The 19,352-nt window shown below is 42.8% G+C and overlaps 1 protein-coding gene across 1 annotated transcript in view; it reads left to right on the top strand.

Annotated features, from left to right (window-relative positions):
* The window catches only part of LOC138962383 (glutamine-dependent NAD(+) synthetase-like), a 33,941-nt gene that overhangs the window by 5,767 nt on the left and 8,822 nt on the right, over positions 1-19,352 (top strand). Inside the window, exons 6-18 of the mRNA XM_070334187.1 lie at positions 86-174; positions 7,985-8,102; positions 8,290-8,421; positions 8,764-8,838; positions 11,179-11,306; positions 11,917-12,068; positions 12,867-13,035; positions 13,928-14,063; positions 14,512-14,618; positions 16,974-17,105; positions 17,553-17,622; positions 17,993-18,121; positions 19,049-19,225. Of these exons, the coding sequence (XP_070190288.1) occupies positions 86-174; positions 7,985-8,102; positions 8,290-8,421; positions 8,764-8,838; positions 11,179-11,306; positions 11,917-12,068; positions 12,867-13,035; positions 13,928-14,063; positions 14,512-14,618; positions 16,974-17,105; positions 17,553-17,622; positions 17,993-18,121; positions 19,049-19,225 (1,614 nt within the window). The remainder of the gene's footprint in view (positions 1-85; positions 175-7,984; positions 8,103-8,289; positions 8,422-8,763; positions 8,839-11,178; positions 11,307-11,916; positions 12,069-12,866; positions 13,036-13,927; positions 14,064-14,511; positions 14,619-16,973; positions 17,106-17,552; positions 17,623-17,992; positions 18,122-19,048; positions 19,226-19,352) is intronic.

The following is a 19,352-nucleotide window of genomic DNA, read 5'->3' as shown; positions in this document are numbered from 1 at the left end:
ATTTGCAAGGGAAGCAAGACAGGAAAGTTCTGTGTAAGATGTTGTTACTCTATTAACTTGTCGGGTTGTTTTTTTCTCTCTTCAGAGCACTGTCCCAATAGGAGATGGTGTGATTGCAACTCTTGACACGTGTTTCGCTCCGGAAATCTGTGAAGAACTGTGGAACCCCAAAAGGTGGGTGGGAACACAGTTATCATAAGAGGCTAGGTTCATGCGAAGATGTGATCTACATGTATTCCCCAAACATACTGTGGATTAAATTACATATTCTTACGCAACTCACATAGAAAGCATTAACTTCAGTTAAAGTGCTAGGACACTGAACTACGCTTCACCCCAAAGGGGAAGCAACCCCCTAAAAAAGAACGGCCTTGACCTATAACCCAAGCTATACAAGAGTCGAGGTCATACCGTCACGTGACCTATCACGCGTGACTCGACCGCCGCCATGTTGAAACCTCACTCCCACTTCAGTCACCAAGTAGTTCGGACGTTTTTTACACTACGCTGCAGGCTTTTAGCCTACTGTCTTCTGGACAGTGTTTCACCCCGTCTACAGGTCCCTGCTTCTCATGCACAAGTTTGGGTGAGCTCGTTCTAATTGTTTGCTTTTGCTTGCGGTTGTTTCTTTCTCCGTTGTTCGGTCTGGTTGTTGTTTATCAATATCATAACTCAGACTGGTTTTTTGTCAGCAATGGCTGACAAGGAGAAATAGAAACCACAGACTAGTCAGTAGCTGTTGAGGTTTCTCCTATTAAGTTTCGCATAAAGAGAAAGGCAAAGGCACTACCATTTCTGTTCTTGACCCAGCTTCTCTTACTACTACGTCTGTTAAATAGCCTTGAATGGTTGAAAACGACGTTAAAGGCATATGTACGCGCTCCCGTGTTTACAAAGTGTAGTTTGTCTATAATCGATGTCAAACGCACCATAAGACCATGTAATGACGATATGTCGCCATGCGCGGACCATATACATGTATTACAGCTTGTTCTAGCCTCTGAAAAAGTGAGGATGTCAACAAAGACGCGGAGGTATTTCCCTTGCGTCAACGCTACCTCTGTTGGCAAATCTAGATAAATAGGACGATCTAGATCAAAATAAAATTCTAATATCTCAACATTTAAGAGGTCCTAGGCCACAATATCTTGCAGGGAACTTAATTTAGCATGTCTCCAGCTGTGGGTAAAGCAATTAGCGTGTATAGTCATCGAGTACATATGGCTTTAAACACTATATAAAGAAGAAAGAAAGAATGTCTGTTAAATTTCGGACCCTATGAGTCCAATCATGCCGGTGCTGAAGCAGGTTAAATTTAGGTTACTTCAGCCAAGGCAAACGCAGTGGGAAAGAATACTTGTGTTAAGGATGGTTTTTCTTCCCTTTTTTGAGATGTTTTCGACCCAAATGTATAACATGTTGCCATTCGTCGAGTTTGCGCTCGCTCCCGGCGGGAGTGGGCGACGCGGCTTGTTGTGACGCATCGAGGTTCCGCCTTCATGCACAGTCACTTCGGCTGACGCGCACGCAGAGGAGTGTGTTTACTTCATACGAGGAGCTTTCACGCTCTACAGGTTAGTCAAGTTCACCGGTAGCCAGGTTCTCTGGTGAAAGTGTTCAAGTTGGGCCGGAACTAGTAGCCCCCCCGCCGCGGCTGGGGGGTGAAAGTTTGACTTTCCCGGAGGCTATCGCTCTTTTTAAGAGGCGGAACTCACGGGGGGTCAACACCGGACAACAAGTTGGGCCGGAACTAGTAGCTCCCCCGCCGAGGCTGGGGAGTGAAAGTTCGACTCTCCCGGAGGCTATCGCTCTTTTTAAGAGGCGGAACTCACGGGGGGTCGACACCGGACAACGAGACAGATGTACTCACGGGCAGACTGGCATGTCTCCGGTGAATGTATACAAGTCTCAACTTCCTCCCTCTGGGCAGGAAGCTGCTTTCGGGCAGGCTTTGCACGGTTCTTCCGTTTTGCAATCAGCCTCGCCTGTGGTGGATCGTTTTAGTGACGCAGCTAGTCACAGTGACTTTCACGGTCCAGCCTTAGCAGATTCGGAGTTCGACGATTCTCACTCAGTTTCTGAGGAGGAAGTTGATGTCAAGTTGTCACTCAGACTTAAACCAGCTATGGTTACTGCAGCTCAGGTGTCTGCCAAGTACTTCGCTGAAGGGGTGACAGCTACGACAAGCTCTGCGGCACCACCACCAGTGGTGGGTGATTTCCGCCCTGCTTTAACGGAAGTTCAGGGATATCGTTTTAGCGAGTCTCCTTCTGTTGCTTACGAACTTTCCAGGGTGCTGGCTAGAACTTCGGGTTCTGAGAATAGCTTGCCTGTGGATACTGTGCCTTTACTGGCTGCACACGGTCAGGCTACTGATGCTGCTCAGCCATGGCTTGCCTCAGACCAGTTACGGAAGTCGAGCACTTCGTTTCATTCACGCAGGTTTGCTCTCTCCCGTCGTCATCACAGTCTTATTGAGACTTACGCTTTGCCGAGTGCACCGCTTCCGGTCACTCCGGAGTCGGCTAATTTCAGAGAGGATGTCTATCGTTTGGACAAAACTTGTGCTTACTCTGAAGGTGCATTACTTGGTTTGGATGAGACGGGAAGATACTCGTTGGAACTTGCGTCTCTTTCAGAGACACTTCTTCGATCTCTTTCGCGGTCGATCGCGGTGTCGTTGGATCCTTTCGAATTTCGAAACGACGCTAGCGTGAAAGACGTCCCCATACTCCTGGCCTCTTTGGCTAAGGTTTCAGCCGAACAAATGTCAGTCGTGGCACGGTTGTACGCACATGCGGTTTACACACGCAGGGACGCTTTCTTGTCTGGCTCTAGAATTTGAACTTGGGGAAGTTTTCTCATATGATTCTCCTTTTCCACCACTTCCTTTGTGGGCAGCGATGCGGCGTTACTTTCGCTTGCGTCACCCGCGCAAGTAACGCTTCACTCGCTGAGCGATATCCGTAGGCCTAGGTTACACCAAGCCTAAGAACTTAGTTTATTCTTTTCTTCGTACTACGGAACCGCTTCCGGTTGCACCGGACTTGTCGATCATACATCTTAATGTTCATAGCAAGGAGAAACTGTCTGTTTTCAAGAACAATGATCTCCTGGCTGTGGAAGATTCAGGGCCTCACATCCATGAGAGGTAGCATAGGACAAATGTCCTGGCCAATGTAAAAGTGATAGGACATTTGTCCTGAACAAAAACAAATCAATAGGACATTTTTTTCCCGTAACAAAACGTAAATATAATTAAACTTGACTAGTTTCTTGGCACGAGGGTAAAAGAACAAAAATACTTTGCTTGGCAAAAAGTGAGCAGCTTTGACTGCCACAGCTGCCCTCTTTTCTTGTTTTGTCAGCTGTCGGGTTTCAACTATCTCCTTGTCTCTCTGGAGAGATGGCACTTGCACACTAACAGCATGGTTTTTGGTTTCTTGGACTTGATGATCGGTAAGGGCCGATTTGCTAAAGTTCGAACAGCCAACGGTAAAAGTGTTGGACTTCCCTGTGTGCTGACATGAGGTGCAAAACATAAGTTTCCTCTCTGGGTCATGCGACACACACGGGAATGATGTCGCCCAGCTTGAGACGAAGTTACGCGTGGGGGTGAGGGAGGGGGTAGTGTCTTTCTTCGGCTCCGATGTTTGACTATCGCGATCGACATTCTCACCTGGGCGATCGGGCTCTAACTGCTCTGGGGCTGGAGGAAGCTCAGTTTCCGTGCTACTGACAGATGATGAGGAAAGGGACTTGAAGTGTAATTTCTTCTGTCCCTTTTCTGGGATCAGTTTTCGTTTAGGCGGCATGTTTGTTATTTTCGGGGAAAGCGCGAAGGGAGGCAACTCTCAACTGGCTTCGAGCCTTCCGAGTTGCGAGCCTTGGAAACTCTTTGGTACTATAGGCACAAAGTGTCTAATTTCGTCTGCTGCACATTGCTTCGCAATACATCGATAAAATAGCATTCAAACTACTGTAAATTGAGAAGTACTGACGATGTCTGGATCAAATGATAGAATAATCGGACATTGACCACTTTGTGACAAAAACAATAGGACATTTGTCCTCCTGCATGAAAAATGTATAGGACATTTGAAAAAAATATCCTCATATGTCCGATGTCCGACGTGGATGTGAGGCCCTGAAGATTGCGGCCGCTCTTCTTTCTATTATCCGCGTCTTGGTTCAAGACTTTGATTCGTTCTTTCCCTTGTGCGGTTTCGTACTCACGGGATGCCTTTGTGTTCTGCCGGGACACATATACAAAGGGTTTAGCTTTGCTGTTCGTCTGGGAAAAGGCCTCGGCCGACAGTATTGTTCTGTCGGTGAGACTTAAATCTCTTCCTTGCTCGAGGGTTTTATTTGCGAATCCTCTTCTTTGCACACGGACTCTTCTCTAACAGAGAGAGTCTCACAGCAAAAGGAAAAGCCCACGGCAGGCCTCGGCTTCTCTTATCAGAGAAAAGCGCTAAGCTGGCCGTTCTCAGCTTTGGTTTTTATCTTCTTGTTGGCATGGCACGTTGCCAAATACCCACCACTTTATCTCCTCGAGGTGATTTAGCGGTAGGGTTCAGTGGGCAAACAATAGCACGCTTTCATGCATACTCTTGGCACTTGTCAACTGGAGTCTTAGCGTTCGGCTCCACTCTTCTCTCTGCCTCTGTGTTTTCCCACAGCGGCTGGAGGGGCGATTAGAACTCCCACTTGGAGGGAGGCACTGGGGCCCTTCCTGTTGGGTCACTTATATAGATCGTGCATATGTTTACTTCCACCTTTGGATATACAAAATAGATCGGAAGTGGCTACTTTTTATTTAATTCAGATCTTCAGGGCTCTGGTTTCGTTTTCTAAGCAATCAAATGAAGAGCTGGAACATGTTAGTGTCTTTTCTTGACTGGTTCACAGACACAACCAATCTTTGGATTCTCGCACCACTGCTCATGCAGGGCGTTCCTGTTGGTTCTCTCTCCACCAGCGAAGCAGTTCTGTCTCTTGTGGAATTCTTTCCCCTTGTCAGGGGAGAACATGTGTTGATTCAATCAGACAACACCACAGTGGTCTTTTATCTCAATAAGCAGGGGGTGGCATCTCGCTCCCTATCACTGCCACAGCGAGCATGCGAGGTTTTGATGTGGTTTTTACCACCACGAGATCTTATTAGCAGTGAAGTAACTGTCTGAGAGGCTCTATGTATTGGCAGACTCTAGTCAGTCGGCCAAGTATGTCCACTCGGATTGGACTCTATCTCACTACGCGCTTCTACTCCTTCTGGTGAATTTGGAGAAGCCGCTGATAGAAGTTTTGCCTCTCGGTACTTTCACCTTCTGCTAAATGTTCGTCTCCCTGTTCCCGGATAATACTCTCGATTTTACTTTGAGCGGCCTGTTGGTCGCACATTATGGGCCCATTCAATCTTGGTTGCTAGTCCTTTAGGCTGGCAAGAGGGCGCCGTTTTTTACACTCGAGCCACACGGGTGTCTACTGTACGGGAATCATTGAGACGCTCAGGGGCTTCTGCCCCAACTCTGGATTTGGTCTAGAGATTCCATAGGGGTTCAGCGTCTTCGTTTTGTGTCACTTTGACTGGCTTGGAACTAATGGCGTATATTAACGGAAAGAACTCCACTTCTCTCCGTTCAATGCGGGTGGCGAACCACCTATCCTGGCTTTCCGATTTTTCTCCCACGTCTCTGAATTAAGACTTTATGTGATTTCAGTTGCACTGACACAGCTAGGTCGCAAAATATTTTCACTTGGGTTCTTTGTAGCCAGCGTGTTTAAAGGGAACCTCCCTTTGGTTAGCTGAAAGCAAATCTCCAGTCCCGACTTGGGACTTGCTCCTAGTTTTGGAGTTTTTGAGTTCGGATTGTTTAATCCTTGACAAAATTAGCCTCTTCTAGAGGCAATGATTTAGTGAAGTCAACCTTAGCTAAATGGACTGCCACATTGATTAGGCATGCCTACAGTGGTGGCAAGAAAAAAAGGGGGGGGCAGTCAGTCCTCCCTTTTCAGGCAGCACGGGCTCAAGAGGTCAGAGTGTAGGCCTCTTCTTTACCTGTTCTCAAGTCTGAGAGACTTACATAAGTCATGAATGCGGCTCATTGAACGTTCAAGGACGTAGTCATGAGTTTCTATCGGCGGGGTATTTTAAGTACCCGCTATTTTAGCACACATCTACTAGACATCTTCTGCAGAAGATGTCTTTTTATGTTTTCCTGGGGACGTATCTGGTGCTCGGCAGAACAGAAATTTCGGTTTGCCAGCTATTGTAGCTACAGGCCAGATACTTGCAAGATGTTAACTGTGAGTTCATTTGCCCACCACCTAAATTAGCAATCTGCTTTCTATGTGAGTTGCGTAAGAATATGTAATTTAATATAAAATTTCAAAAATAAATTTTGATTTAATTAATATACTTACCAACTCACATATTGAATTCCCTCCCAGCCTGCCCCGCAAATTTTTTAAAGGGGTATATGTTTTAATACGGGATGAGTTTCACCGGTATACATCCTGCGCAGGCGCAGTACACCGGTAGTGGAAATAACCTCTAAGGACCATGCCTTATATGGCATACGGTTTTTGTTTCAGAGTTATTTCCCCATGTTGCCATGTAAGAGTGCTTCCATGTCTTATCACAAAACGAAGTTATTGCTTAGGGTTTCCCTAAAAATGAACGGATCATTTCAGTGGGAGTGAGGTTTCAACATGGCGGCGGTCGAGTCACGCGTGATAGGTCACGTGACGGTATGACCTCGACTCTTGTATAGCTTGGGTTATAGGTCAAGGCCGTTCTTTTTTAGGGGGTTGCTTCCCCTTTGGGGTGAAGCGTAGTTCAGTGTCCTAGCACTTTAACTGAAGTTAATGCTTTCTATGTGAGTTGGTAAGTATATTAATTAAATCAAAATTTATTTTTGAAATTTTATATTTACGGTTCGTGTGTTTGTGTGTTTGTGTGTGAATGTGTGTGTGTGTGTGTGTGTTTATTTGTGTATTCATGTGTTTGGTTGTGTGTGTGTGTGCATGTGCGTGCGTACGTTTGTTTCCCTCCCCCCCCCCTCCCCCCCCCCTTTTTTTTTTTTTTATTTTTTTTTTAGTCCAGTATGCCTGTGCCCATGACATCATCCAACCACTTCTCTCCCCTTTCATTCATTTTCGTTCCTAGAGTTCCTCCCCTTTTTTGCGTGTTTCCCCTCCATTTTCTTTCAAACCTTGTTCGTTCCGTGTTGCGTCTGCTTTTTGTTGTCTTTTGTGTTCTTGTTTTTCCTGATGAAGCTTCCATAAGCGAAAATTCGTACCGTCTTGTCTCGTTCTTGTATCGGTGAGTACAGTATTCCTTTGTTTTTTAACTTTGTTCATCTTACCACAGTCACTTCGTTGTTTAGGCTAGGTTAATGGGTTTTTTTAGCATTGTTATCTTATCATGTAGTTTATAATACTTGTACCACGATCCTGGATTAAAATGTTAAGATAACACCATTGGCGAGGGGAACAACAGCAATGCAATAATTTTCTTTTGAAAGTCATGAGTGTCACTAGTTGTATGACATGACTTTCAAATCAAAATTAATGTATGGCTGTTGGTCCTCTCACCAGTGTTATCATCTTTACAACCAAGGAGTGTGATAAAATACACTTGAGTAAAAGTCATGATAAATTGAATGATGAAAACGAACAGTGGCAGTGTGCTTTACAAGGCCTGATAGACCCGCCCTCACGGTTATACACAGCTATAGAAAGAGTTAAGCAGATTTTCATGTGTTTTATACAGGTTGTGTGTTTTTGTGTGGGTGTTTTTTGTGTATGTTTCTTGCTGTTTTTTATTGACCTTTTTTCCCCAAAAAATCCAACAGTTATTGGAAATACTTTGTTTTGTGTGTTCTTCTGTGAATGCTTGTAACTGCCAGGTGTCACATTCAAGCCAGATTTGTTCAAACATAGAGCGAAACGAGCTGTAATCATTGGAATTGTGTTGCAGCCGTCACATAGACCTTGCCCTGGACGGAGTGGAGATCATCATGAACGGCAGTGGCAGCTACCATCAGCTGAGGAAGATCTACACACGAGTTGATCTGGTCAAGTCGGCCACGTACAAGGTGAGAGAATCCTTCTTTTTCTGCGTTCATGAGGTGAAACTTGCTATCTTTCTTTCTTCAGTTCTTTTTTGTGTTTGGGGATGGTGGGTATGTATATGCTTGTGTATGCCCATACCTTATTCAGTAATGAAAATGCTTGACATGACTGTCCTCACCATCACATTTTTCTTCTTTTGTTTCATTTCAGGGTGGAGGTGTGTACATGTTCAGCAATTTGATTGGATGCGATGGAGAACGAGTCTTCTACGACGGTGGTTCCATGATTTCTGTCAATGGTCAGATTGTGGCAGAAGGACCTCAGTTCACTTTGGATGAAGTGGTCAGTATCTACAATACACTGTAACGTCTCTTGAAAAACCAAGATTTAAGACTTTTTCTCATTTTAAGACTTTGTTGTTATTGTGTTTTCTAATTGTTGTTGTTCTGTTTATGACCTCAGTGTATGTACCTGCATTTCAAGATTCTCTCCTTTTTGACTCACCTGAGCGATCAGAAGAGTCTTTATGATGAGCTGTGTTAAGCTGTCCCTTGACAAAAGAAATTAATGTTAAACTTTCTCAGATGTTATGGAAGTTTGAGCAGGGTAACTTTTCACATTTCTAGGGTACTTGATTTGTTAGGAGACTGTTGTTCATGATGTTTATTACCACATGATTTTCAGTGTGTGACAACAGCCACGGTGGATTTAGAAGATGTGAGAAGCTACAAATATGGAATCCGAAGCAGGTCAGAAGTGGTAAGTATGATTCATTTTGGTGTGTGTTTGTGTGTGTATGTGTGTTTCTTTCCTTTTTGTTCTTCAGTGGAAACTCTAGTTGTGTATCGTTATGGTTTGTTGGACTGAACTGAATGATAAAGTTCTTCATTCTGACCCACTGCTTGGTCGTAACCTTAAGGGCAGGTGGGCCAGTGCAAAATTGACCAAATCGTTCAAAACACTGTTTTGGGTATTTTAGCAGATTATGTTTCCATAACATACCTGTCATCCATGTGTGTCAGTGTTTTTGTCAAAAGTGTCCTATTTATCTGTCAATAAAGACAAAATGTGAACATGTGTGGCATTGATTGTCTTCTGTAGTCGATATTCCCCCGCCAAAAAATGTCTCATTTCAAAGGCTAGTTACGGCTTTGTCCTCAGCAAAACTGCATTCACGACATACGAAACTGCGCAGCAGCTCTTGACCTATAACATGACATCAGTGTTTTGATGAATGTTCCATTCACTCAGCCACTTGTCCGTTGCAAAGGCAGCAATCGTAATCGAACGGAAATGTCCTTATTTGGAAGGTACTCGACATCCATTGGTTCGTGTCATAAACCGAAATCGGGAACCAGTTTACTTTGTGAGTGCGCATGCTCAGCTTACGAATTTTGCATACGGAAACTACCGAAGAGACTCTCGGCCATGACGGGAACACCCGAAGTTCACTCGGTTTTACAACATCCTGGTTACACATCAAACGATCGGTGACAACCGAAAGCGAATTTTTCCTTGAGAAACAACCTTTGATACGATAACAATGGCTCGAAATAAGAAAGAGGACAATGTCTTTATTAGTTCGGTTAGCAACAACAAGTAGTTCCGCTGGCACTAGGCCAAAGTTTGGATTCTGTCGGTGTTTCCGATACAGAGGAAAGCTTTGATCTCCACGCAGATCCACAGGTCGCCATTTCCGAACACGCCATGCAGCACACTTTTTACGTCTCGGCACTGGCTTGCTTTGCGCTGAATTTGAGTCAGTTTCTGTGCAGTATCTCCTCGACAAGCAAGTTGAGCATTTGCTACGCAAAAAAACAAAAACAGGAGAAAGTATCCAACATCAGTCAGATTATCGGTAATGTTTGCTGGGCCTGCCATTTCCCGAACGAAACTGGATCAGCAACTGTTTGTATCAATCTGCGCTTTCGTAAATTCCGTCACTGTCTTGACGAACTGTGTCATTTTCTTCACCGCGATACACAGTTCATTGCGAAGAGCTTCCTCAGTATATCGTTCAGATTCCACGTAAGATTTGTTGTCAAAAAACAACTCAAACGAAAGTTTCAAACTCATCATCCTCCATCTTGCTTGTCGAAGCACCAAAGTACTGTATCGATGTAAAAACAAAAGCAGAAAACTTCGAGGAAACCAACAAATCGACGAGATAACGGAAGGAAATAAGTCTCGTTCTGGCTCAAGTAAGTTACCGTTAAAAATACCGTTATTCTCGCATGCAAATACAAACGAGAATCGGGTCATTGATACACGTTTAGCGCTGGGGCAGTATCCCCATGCTGGTTGACAGAGGGAAAGAAAGGATGGACGCATAAATTCTCTGCTGGCGTGCTAAAGGCTAAGTAGTTTGCAATTCAAATAAACTAAGCTGTTCATTCATAACACAGTTTTGTCCTTGTGTGTCTGTTTCAATAGTGTTTCTGTGGTGTTCAATCTTCAATGTCGTTTTTCTCAGTTCAGCCATTTTGCCTACGGTTACGTCTTGGGTTACGCGATTTCTCTGGCTGTATTTTAGCTAGAGCAATATTTTCTTTTGTAGTTTGTGCAGAATATAACATTCTGGGGGATTACGAAGGGATTTTGCTGAAATTTTATTATAGTCATATCCAGATTATTTCAAAAAATAATTTCGCAAGCGTTACCCTAAAGTTTGACAGTTGTAACAAAGAAGTGTTCCTAACTCCAAATATAAATATAATAAACAAGATCTGCTTCGTAATCCCCTAGAGCATACCCAGAAGGATAAAATAAAACAATAATTAGAAGTGTGACAATCACATCTGATGAAAATCCGTGTATCTCCTGTACTCCACTTTTGTCTGTATTTTGACTGTTTTTGTCGCGTAAAACAAAAACCAGCAACCGAAAATACAAAAAGTGACTATTCTTTGTCATCATTTGTTCATTTCTTTCATAAAATAACATTCAGACACAATAAAACATTGAAAATTAAAAAAAAGGTAGTGCACTGGCCCACCTCCCCTTAAGGAAGTGTGTTCATACAGCATTTAGCGAGGATGTCTCATCTGTCACGCTCTAGGACTTGCTTGCTGTGACTGAATGATTGCCATGTTGTTGCAGGCTGCTAGGTCCAAGCCTTTCCCACGAATTCAGGTGGACTATGCATTGTCGAACAGAGAAGACGACAACTTGCTGAGAGCCTCCAGTCCCATACAGTTCACTTTGTTACCTGCTGCAGAAGAGATTCGGTGAGTGTGACCATGAGTGTTAGATGGAATGTTGAAGTTTTTGTCAGTAAAATAAAGCAGATGTCACCTCCATGTTCCAAGTTTCTGGTTTCTCTGTACCTGTATTGTGGGCATTTTACGTGGTTAGGGTTAGGAGCTCCAACTTTTGATTTTCATGAGAGAAAAAAAAAGTGTTTAAATGTGCATGATTTTTTTTATGACAGTTCCTCTGAAGACTTGTTTTGAATCCATAATATTATGCCTTGATAAAAATCTTGTTTTGGTATGCTTTTAGTTGCATTAGGCAACATTTGTGTATGACAGAAATTGAGAAAAGATACATTTACCAGTGCTATACATATGAAGGCAACTGTTTTTGGCACTGAACAAATCTTGCATACATGAATATGTCATTAATGAAAAGGAATGAAAGTTGTTTGCTCATTTGTAGGCTTATTATTCTCTCAGGCGACAGATTCCGCATAACTTTCAGTCTAACTTAGTATCGTCTTTTGAGGGTTTACTTCCCTTTGTTCTTTTAAGATAAAGCAAGGAATGTTCATTCATATCATTTGCATTAAGATTGTGAAAGTGAGTTCATAATTCATTTGCTTTATATTAATGACTGCAGGCTCGGCCCAGCCATATGGATGTGGGACTATTTGCGACGCAGCGCACAAGGTGGATTTTTTCTTCCACTTTCTGGTGGCATTGACAGCTCTGCCACGGCCTGCCTGGTGGCGTCCATGTGTCACATGGTGGTGGAGGCTGTCAGCAGTGGCAGTGAGTGACATTTATTTAGTTTTTGTTGTTTTTGAAAGTGTTGAAACATGTGATTAAAGACAAAATAACATGTCCACATTTACATTGTTATCTAAATGATAATATTGATGATAATGTTGTTTTACACCCTCACAGTGAAACCATTAGGGGCATGTTACCCTGACTTTAGATGAGACACTCAGGTGAATGTGTTTTTATGTGTAATCAGCCACCTGCACTTAATTATGGCAGAATGATCGAGGTCTTTTACGTGCCACTATGGTGACACGGGGGTGGAACATGGATAATGTATCTGAGTCTGCACATAAAGTTGACCCATGTCCGTTCCAACCTGGATTCGAACCCGTCACCCTAGGATCCCAGGTCCAGTGCTCTACCATCTGAGCTACCTGGTCCCCCCAAAGATGATAATACAGTGGAACCCCTGTTTTATGACCCTGGTTTTTAAGACTTACTACCCTTGTTTTCTCAAATGTTCTCTGTACATTTATCACCATTTTAAACTCATTCTCTTTTGAGATGCGCTTCTCTGAAATTGTTTGGAGGTTTTAATGATGTTGACTGTAACCAGAACAATATTTCAAGACTCAAGACTAATAAAGTTACTGTCCTTATAAAAACAAGGAAACTTGTCATGTAGTCTCGTGCGATTACAGACATAAAATACATCACATTTGCCAAGAATTAAGAATTGCATTCTCAAAACTTTTCAATCATCCAGATATGAGTATTTGTCCCATGTGTAAGAGACGACCGGAGTGGATGTTGACAAGCATTTTGTTGTGCTGTGTGTTTCAGGACGGTCAGTGCTGAGCGACATCCAGAGGATTGTGGGTCAGCCGGACTACGTTCCCAAGGACCCCCGGGAGCTGGCCAATCGCATCTTCACCACATGCTACATGGGCTCTGAAAACTCCTCCAATGAGACGCGCAACAGATCTGCTCAGCTGGCCAATCAAATCGGCAGGTCAGACAGCTTTGTATGTTATTATTTTAGTTAGAACGTTGTTGTTTTTATTCAACGCAGTGCAGGTTTGTGTGTCAAAAGGGAAAAGCCTTTCAAGAATACAGCATTTCAACGACTGAAGTGCTCTGAATTCACAAACTAGAAGACTAGCATATTTAAATGCACACACAGGTGTACGAATATGAATGTACAGATAGCCAGGCACACATGAGTGTACATGCAAGCACACACATGTACACACACATGCACACACACACACACACACACACACACACATATTTTGGTTACAGTCTGTTACTATTTTGCTGTTTCAAGTATATATATATATATATACTAGATGATTACCCGCTTCGCCGGGTACCGGCTTCGCCGGGAAGAAGTAGAGCCGAGCCTGGGACCCGGCTTTTCTAAAAATAGTAACGTAGTAACGGGAATATGGATTGACGCCACACGAAGGAAGGGAGATCTAAAAATAGTAACGTGCAGTGACCTTCTCAAAATAGTAACATAGTAACGGGAATATGGATTGACGCCACACGAAGGAAGGGAGATAAACGCTCAAAACAAAACACTGGAGAAGATAAGGAAGAGTTACTGGGAATGGATATAGTGGATCTACAGAAAAACCAAAATCGGTTCAGCGCTGTGCGCTGAGAGCACGTGTTGAAATATCTCATCGATGAGGTTGTGTTCGGGGTGTAGCTGAATACGGTCTCCAAATTTGAAAAAGATCGACCGAGAACTTTGGCCGTGCATCGCGAACAGACACACAGACACTAGTCGTATATATATATATATAGATATATATACACGTAAACTTGGAACAAATTCAGGATAAGAATATGTGAGCGAGTTCTAAGGTATGAAGATTGATGAAATATGTTTGTCACAGCTACCACCTGTCCATCAGCATAGACACCGCGGTGGCAGCAGTACTCAAGATTTTCTCCACTGCCGTCAACATGGTGCCCAAGTTCAGAGCACATGGCGGCAGTTTGAGGGAGAACTTGGCTATGCAGAATGTGCAGGTGAGAATAGGTGTGTCAGTAACTGTGTCTTGAAGATTGTTGTGTTTTCTAAATGCACAAGAAAATTATGTGAGAGAGTGCAACTTGTCTGGTCTGTTGCCTAATTTCTTGCAGAACTTTAGAGTTTTTAGTTGTTGACACCATGACTCGTAACCAAGCACAAGATACAAAGGGAAGTAAGTGTTTTAGATGTAACAACAAAAGCAAGTGAACGTAATGCCAAACCAGTCTCCCAACATCTTCACGAGAGTCCTTTCTTCATTTTAAGGAATATTGTTTGTTCATTTGTGCTTCTCATTCTGTCAGGTGTGCATAACTCGAACCAACAGTTGGTGTGTACATTCAGAGCACTTCCTTTTGAGTCTTAGAAACAGACATGAGTTTGTTCCTCTATTAAAGATACACTTGAGTAACTGTTCAGGAAATCATCCTTTATTCTTTTGTGCAGGCAAGAGTGAGGATGGTGCTGGCCTACCTGTTTGCTCAGCTGTCTCTGTGGGCCAGAGGTCGGTCTGGGGGGCTGCTTGTTCTGGGGTCAGCCAATGTCGACGAGAGGTGAGTCAGAGAAGATAGTGTGTGTGTGTGTGTTGATGTGCATGCATGAATTGTTTTGATGTGCATGCATGCCATTTTTTAGCGCCAGTACGGTATTACCATGGGACCTGCAATAAAAGGACACCCTTAACACTATTGTGACTAGCACTGCCACGGCGTTAACGTCCTGCCTGCCCAAGCTTGCCACCAAGAAACTTCCCAAAAATCAGTAACTAAAGAAATCTGTCTAGCAAGCTTGAATTAAGTCCAATCGCCACCAAATTTTGTGTACTAATTCAAAAATGGATGCCCAGTTCAGTCGTGCTATTTTAGTATTTATAAGTTTGTCACGCGATTTGTTTTAGCAAAGGGGGGTGAAAGGGGGATAATTTGTGTTTTTTAACGTTTTTTTGTGTGTGTTTTATTATCCACTGCTTTTTTTGAGTCACTTGAGAAAAAGTGACTCTATGTAATCGGTCAGTGTTAGTCTGTCCGGCCGGCCGGCCGGCCGTCCGGCCGGCCGGCCGTCCGGCCGGCCGTCCGTAGACACCACCTTAACGTTGGACTTTTCTCGGAAACTATCAAAGCGATCCGGCTCATATTTTGTTTAGTCGTGACCTCCAATGACCTCTACACTTTAACGATGGTTTCGTTGACCTTTGACCTTTTTCAAGGTCACAGGTCAGCGTCAAAGGAAAAATTAGACATTTTATATCTTTGACAAAGTTCATCGGATGTGATTGAAACTTTGTAGGATTATTCTTTACATCAAAGTATTTACATCTGTAGCCTTTTACGAACGTTATCAGAAAAACAAGGGAGATAACTAGCCTTTTCTGTTCGGCAACACACAACTTAACGTTGGGCTTTTCTCGGAAACTATAAAAGTGACCGGGCTCAAATTTTATGTGAACGTGACTCCCAGTGACCTCTACACTTTGACGTCTGCTTTGGTGACCTTTTTCAAGGTCACAGGTATGTCTTGAAGGAAAAAAATTGAAATATCATATCTCTGAAACTATTCATCGGATTTGATTCAAACTTTATAGGATTATTCTTTACATCAAATTATTTACATCTGTATTGTGTTGTGAATAGCAATTTCTTCCTGTCCATCTGATGCCTCATATAATATTCAGAACTGCGAAAGTGACTCGATCGAGCGTTTGCTCTTCTTGTTAAAAGTTATTTTTTAACAGAAAGTATTATAAATAATGTTATAACCAAACAAGGTGTAAAACCTATGAATTAGCTGAAATATTGTTAACATTGTACACAGAAATAAGGAGACAGTACAAAGAAAAAAACAAGCAAATCACGCAGCATTCACTCACAGCTAGCATCCTGACTCAAATGCCTGTAACACTCACCAAATGATGTCTAGGTAATCCATATTGAATATAAGTCACATTTTCACAACAAAGTACCAACTGTACACCTATGAACAATTCCAAAAGGATTTGAAGGCTCCAGCCATCCATTGTTATCAGTGCTGCCACGCCCCCATAGCTCCTGCACGATTCCGAGATACATGTTCGTCTAGCAGTATCACCCCCTACCACGTGTAGTTGCCGACTCGTACTAGCAACAACGGGACTGCTTCTTCCTCAATATCACTGCTATTATCGCTTTCTTGAGGCTAAAACGACACGATGTATCATGATCTACAGGATCCTCAAGACCCAACATCCGGAGAATCTCCTCCCGTGACAAGGCTCGCCTTCGATTCATTTTTTTTGTTCGAAAACACCATGCAAATCTGCACTAATTTGATCAAGCCGGAAGAGAAAACCACGTGTATCAAGGGAAACAACTCAATTTACTGCAAGCTTCAAAAACCGGGAAGCAATCACGAGTCGTGTACCTTGTATGTCTAATACTAAAATAGTCACTTCCCGTCCGTGGGCGTTGCAGCGCTATTACTAATATAGTCACCTCCCGTCGCGAAAGTGTTAAGACCAATCAAAGGTATCCTCACATTGCAGGTGTTTTTTCATGGCAGGTATGTTTTGGTCTGGATAATAGACAAAGGGATTACAGAAAGTGTCCTTTATTGGGAGGTGTTCTTTCACTAGAGGGGCCTTACATCACAGGTACCATTGTGCATGCGTTGCATTAGTTTAGTATCTACTTTTTCCGTTAGAGGTTTTGGAGAGCATGGAGAGTGCTTGGTTTGCGCTGGTAAGCCAACTACTTTTCTTAGTTTTGAGTTTTTTGTGAGTTTGTAGTGATAAAACATCAAGTATTTCAGTTTAAATTGAGGCACTTAGAACTGTTTTAGGATTTGCGCCATATAAATATCCTCATTAGTATTATTAGTATTAAATTATGAAGATGGACGAACCAGATGATCATGACATCTGTCTGACTTTTCAGTCTGCGTGGCTACATGACCAAGTATGACTGCTCTAGTGCTGACATCAACCCCATTGGCGGCATCAGTAAGACTGACCTGCGCACGTTCGTCAACCACTGCAGGGAGCGCTTTGGCTTCAGCTCTCTTGAAAGGTAGGAAGTCATTCTGAAAGTTGGTGGTGTTGTTCCCCTGAAAGCAGCGTATGGCTGCCTAAATGGCGGGGTAAAAATGGTCATACACGTAGACACCCACTCGTGCACAACACATGGGTGTACATGGGAGTTTCAGCCCATGAATGCAAAAAAGAAACAAACCAGGTGGTGTTGTCATTGTAAATGTTATAGGTTTGTTCTTTCACTGTTGATGAAATATTACCTGTTCATTTAAAAAGCAAACATTTTTGAGATCTATCGACTGCTGCTGTCATCTGTGGGGAATGAAGGAGATTACTACCTGACCATGTTGCTGTACTGTAGTTCCAGTAGAGTTGAACTTAAATTAATATTTTTTTATAATTTTTTTCTCTTGTACCGTGCTGTTTTTAGTTTTACCCCAATATTGAATAAGAATTGTTTCTGATTATTTTTTTTTCATTTCAGTATCTATCATGCTCCACCTACAGCTGAACTGGAGCCGTTGTCGGATGGAGAACTGGCACAAACAGATGAGGTGAGTCATTTCTAACTGAACAGATGTCTTGTTGCACCACAATTTGAAACTTAGCAAGAGGTCGTTGAGCAGTTTTGAATGAGTGTCTACTGGTAAATATTATTAAACATCATTTTCTGAGCTTATGTCTGGCATTTTTAATGTAACAATCAAACCAGAAATGGTTGCAGTTGTTACAAATATCTAAATGATTTTTTAAACCAGTAGGAGACCATTTTTTCTTAAAAACAGCAGCCAAGGGTTTAGGGTGTAGATAAAAAAAATAAAATAACATGTGGTAGAAATCCAGACCAGATATACATTACTGTTGGGCTGGAGGTGAATTTGATGCAATGTACAAATTGAATGATGACTGAAACTATGTGAGCAGCAAGACATGGGGATGACGTATGAGGAGCTGTCGGTGTACGGCAAGCTGCGGAAACAGCAGGCCTGCGGTCCTTACAGCATGTTCTGCAAACTGCTGCATCTCTCCAACAACAAACACTCGCCAGAGGAGGTATGGAGACCGTTTTGTTGAACATAATACATGTACAGTGGAACCCCCCTTTTAAGACCCCCTACATTTAAGACTTTCTCCTTTTAAGACCTGATTTTCTCAGATTGTTAGAGGTCTCAAGAGGCAGGTTCCACTGTTACAGGCTCTCAGGTGGTCAGGTCAGAAATTTACCAACGATGCTTGGAAGAAGGAAAAGCGATTGCAAACTTGTGGGGTACAATTTTTCTATGACAAAACCAGGTTTCGTAATTTTTTCAGGACACCCCGCGGGTTAGGGGGAAGAATTTACCCGATGCTCCCCAGCATGTCGTAAGAGGCGACTAACGGATTCTGTTTCTCCTTTTACCCTTGTTAAGTGTTTCTTGTATAGAATATAGTCAATGTTTGTAAAGATTTTAGTCAAGCAGTATGTAAGAAATGTCCTTTGTACTGGAAACTTGCATTCTCCCAGTAAGGTCATATATTGTACTACGTTGCAAGCCCCTGGAGCAATTTTTTGATTAGTGCTTTTGTGAACAAGAAACAATTAACAAGTGGCTCTATCCCATCTCCCCCCCCCTTTCCCCGTCGCGATATAACCTTCGTGGTTGAAAACGACGTTAAACACCAAATAAAGAAAGAACATTTTTTCAGGGATCAGTTTTATGATTGGGACAATTTTTGTTATATTAAGCAATTTATAAATGTATGATATGTGTGTTGAGGGCAAAGAATTACAGAGCTGAGTTTGTCACTTTAAATTTCTTTCATTTGTTTTTTGTTTAAATTTGACACTTCATGCATTGTATTACATGTATCACCAAGCTCATTCTATTACTATTACCTGGTTGTTTTTCGGTTTTCTGATAATACTCAAGTTAAATGACAGGAGAATATTTGACACACTCATTCTGGTCTGATTATGGTTTTCTTGTATGGTGATACCAGATTGCAGAGAAAGTGAAGCTGTTCTTCCAGCTGTATGCTATCAATCGCCACAAGATGACGGTACTGACCCCCTCCTATCATGCTGAGAGTTACAGCCCCGACGACAACCGCTTTGATCAGCGTCAGTTTCTCTACAATGTCAAGTGGCCCTGGCAGTTCCATCGCATTGATGAGGAGGTGAGAGAGAGTTGTTGTTGCACTAAGGTGTCTGCCGATTTTTCTGTTTTTACACTATCTGTTGGCAGCGGTGAAGAGCTTTTGGGATTGATGAGTTGGGGAGGGTTAGTGTTAAATGATTAGGGTT

The sequence above is a fragment of the Littorina saxatilis genome, linkage group LG3 (assembly GCF_037325665.1).
Source record: "Littorina saxatilis isolate snail1 linkage group LG3, US_GU_Lsax_2.0, whole genome shotgun sequence".
Taxonomy (NCBI): domain Eukaryota; kingdom Metazoa; phylum Mollusca; class Gastropoda; order Littorinimorpha; family Littorinidae; genus Littorina; species Littorina saxatilis.
This window is presented reverse-complemented; position numbering and strand designations above follow the sequence as displayed.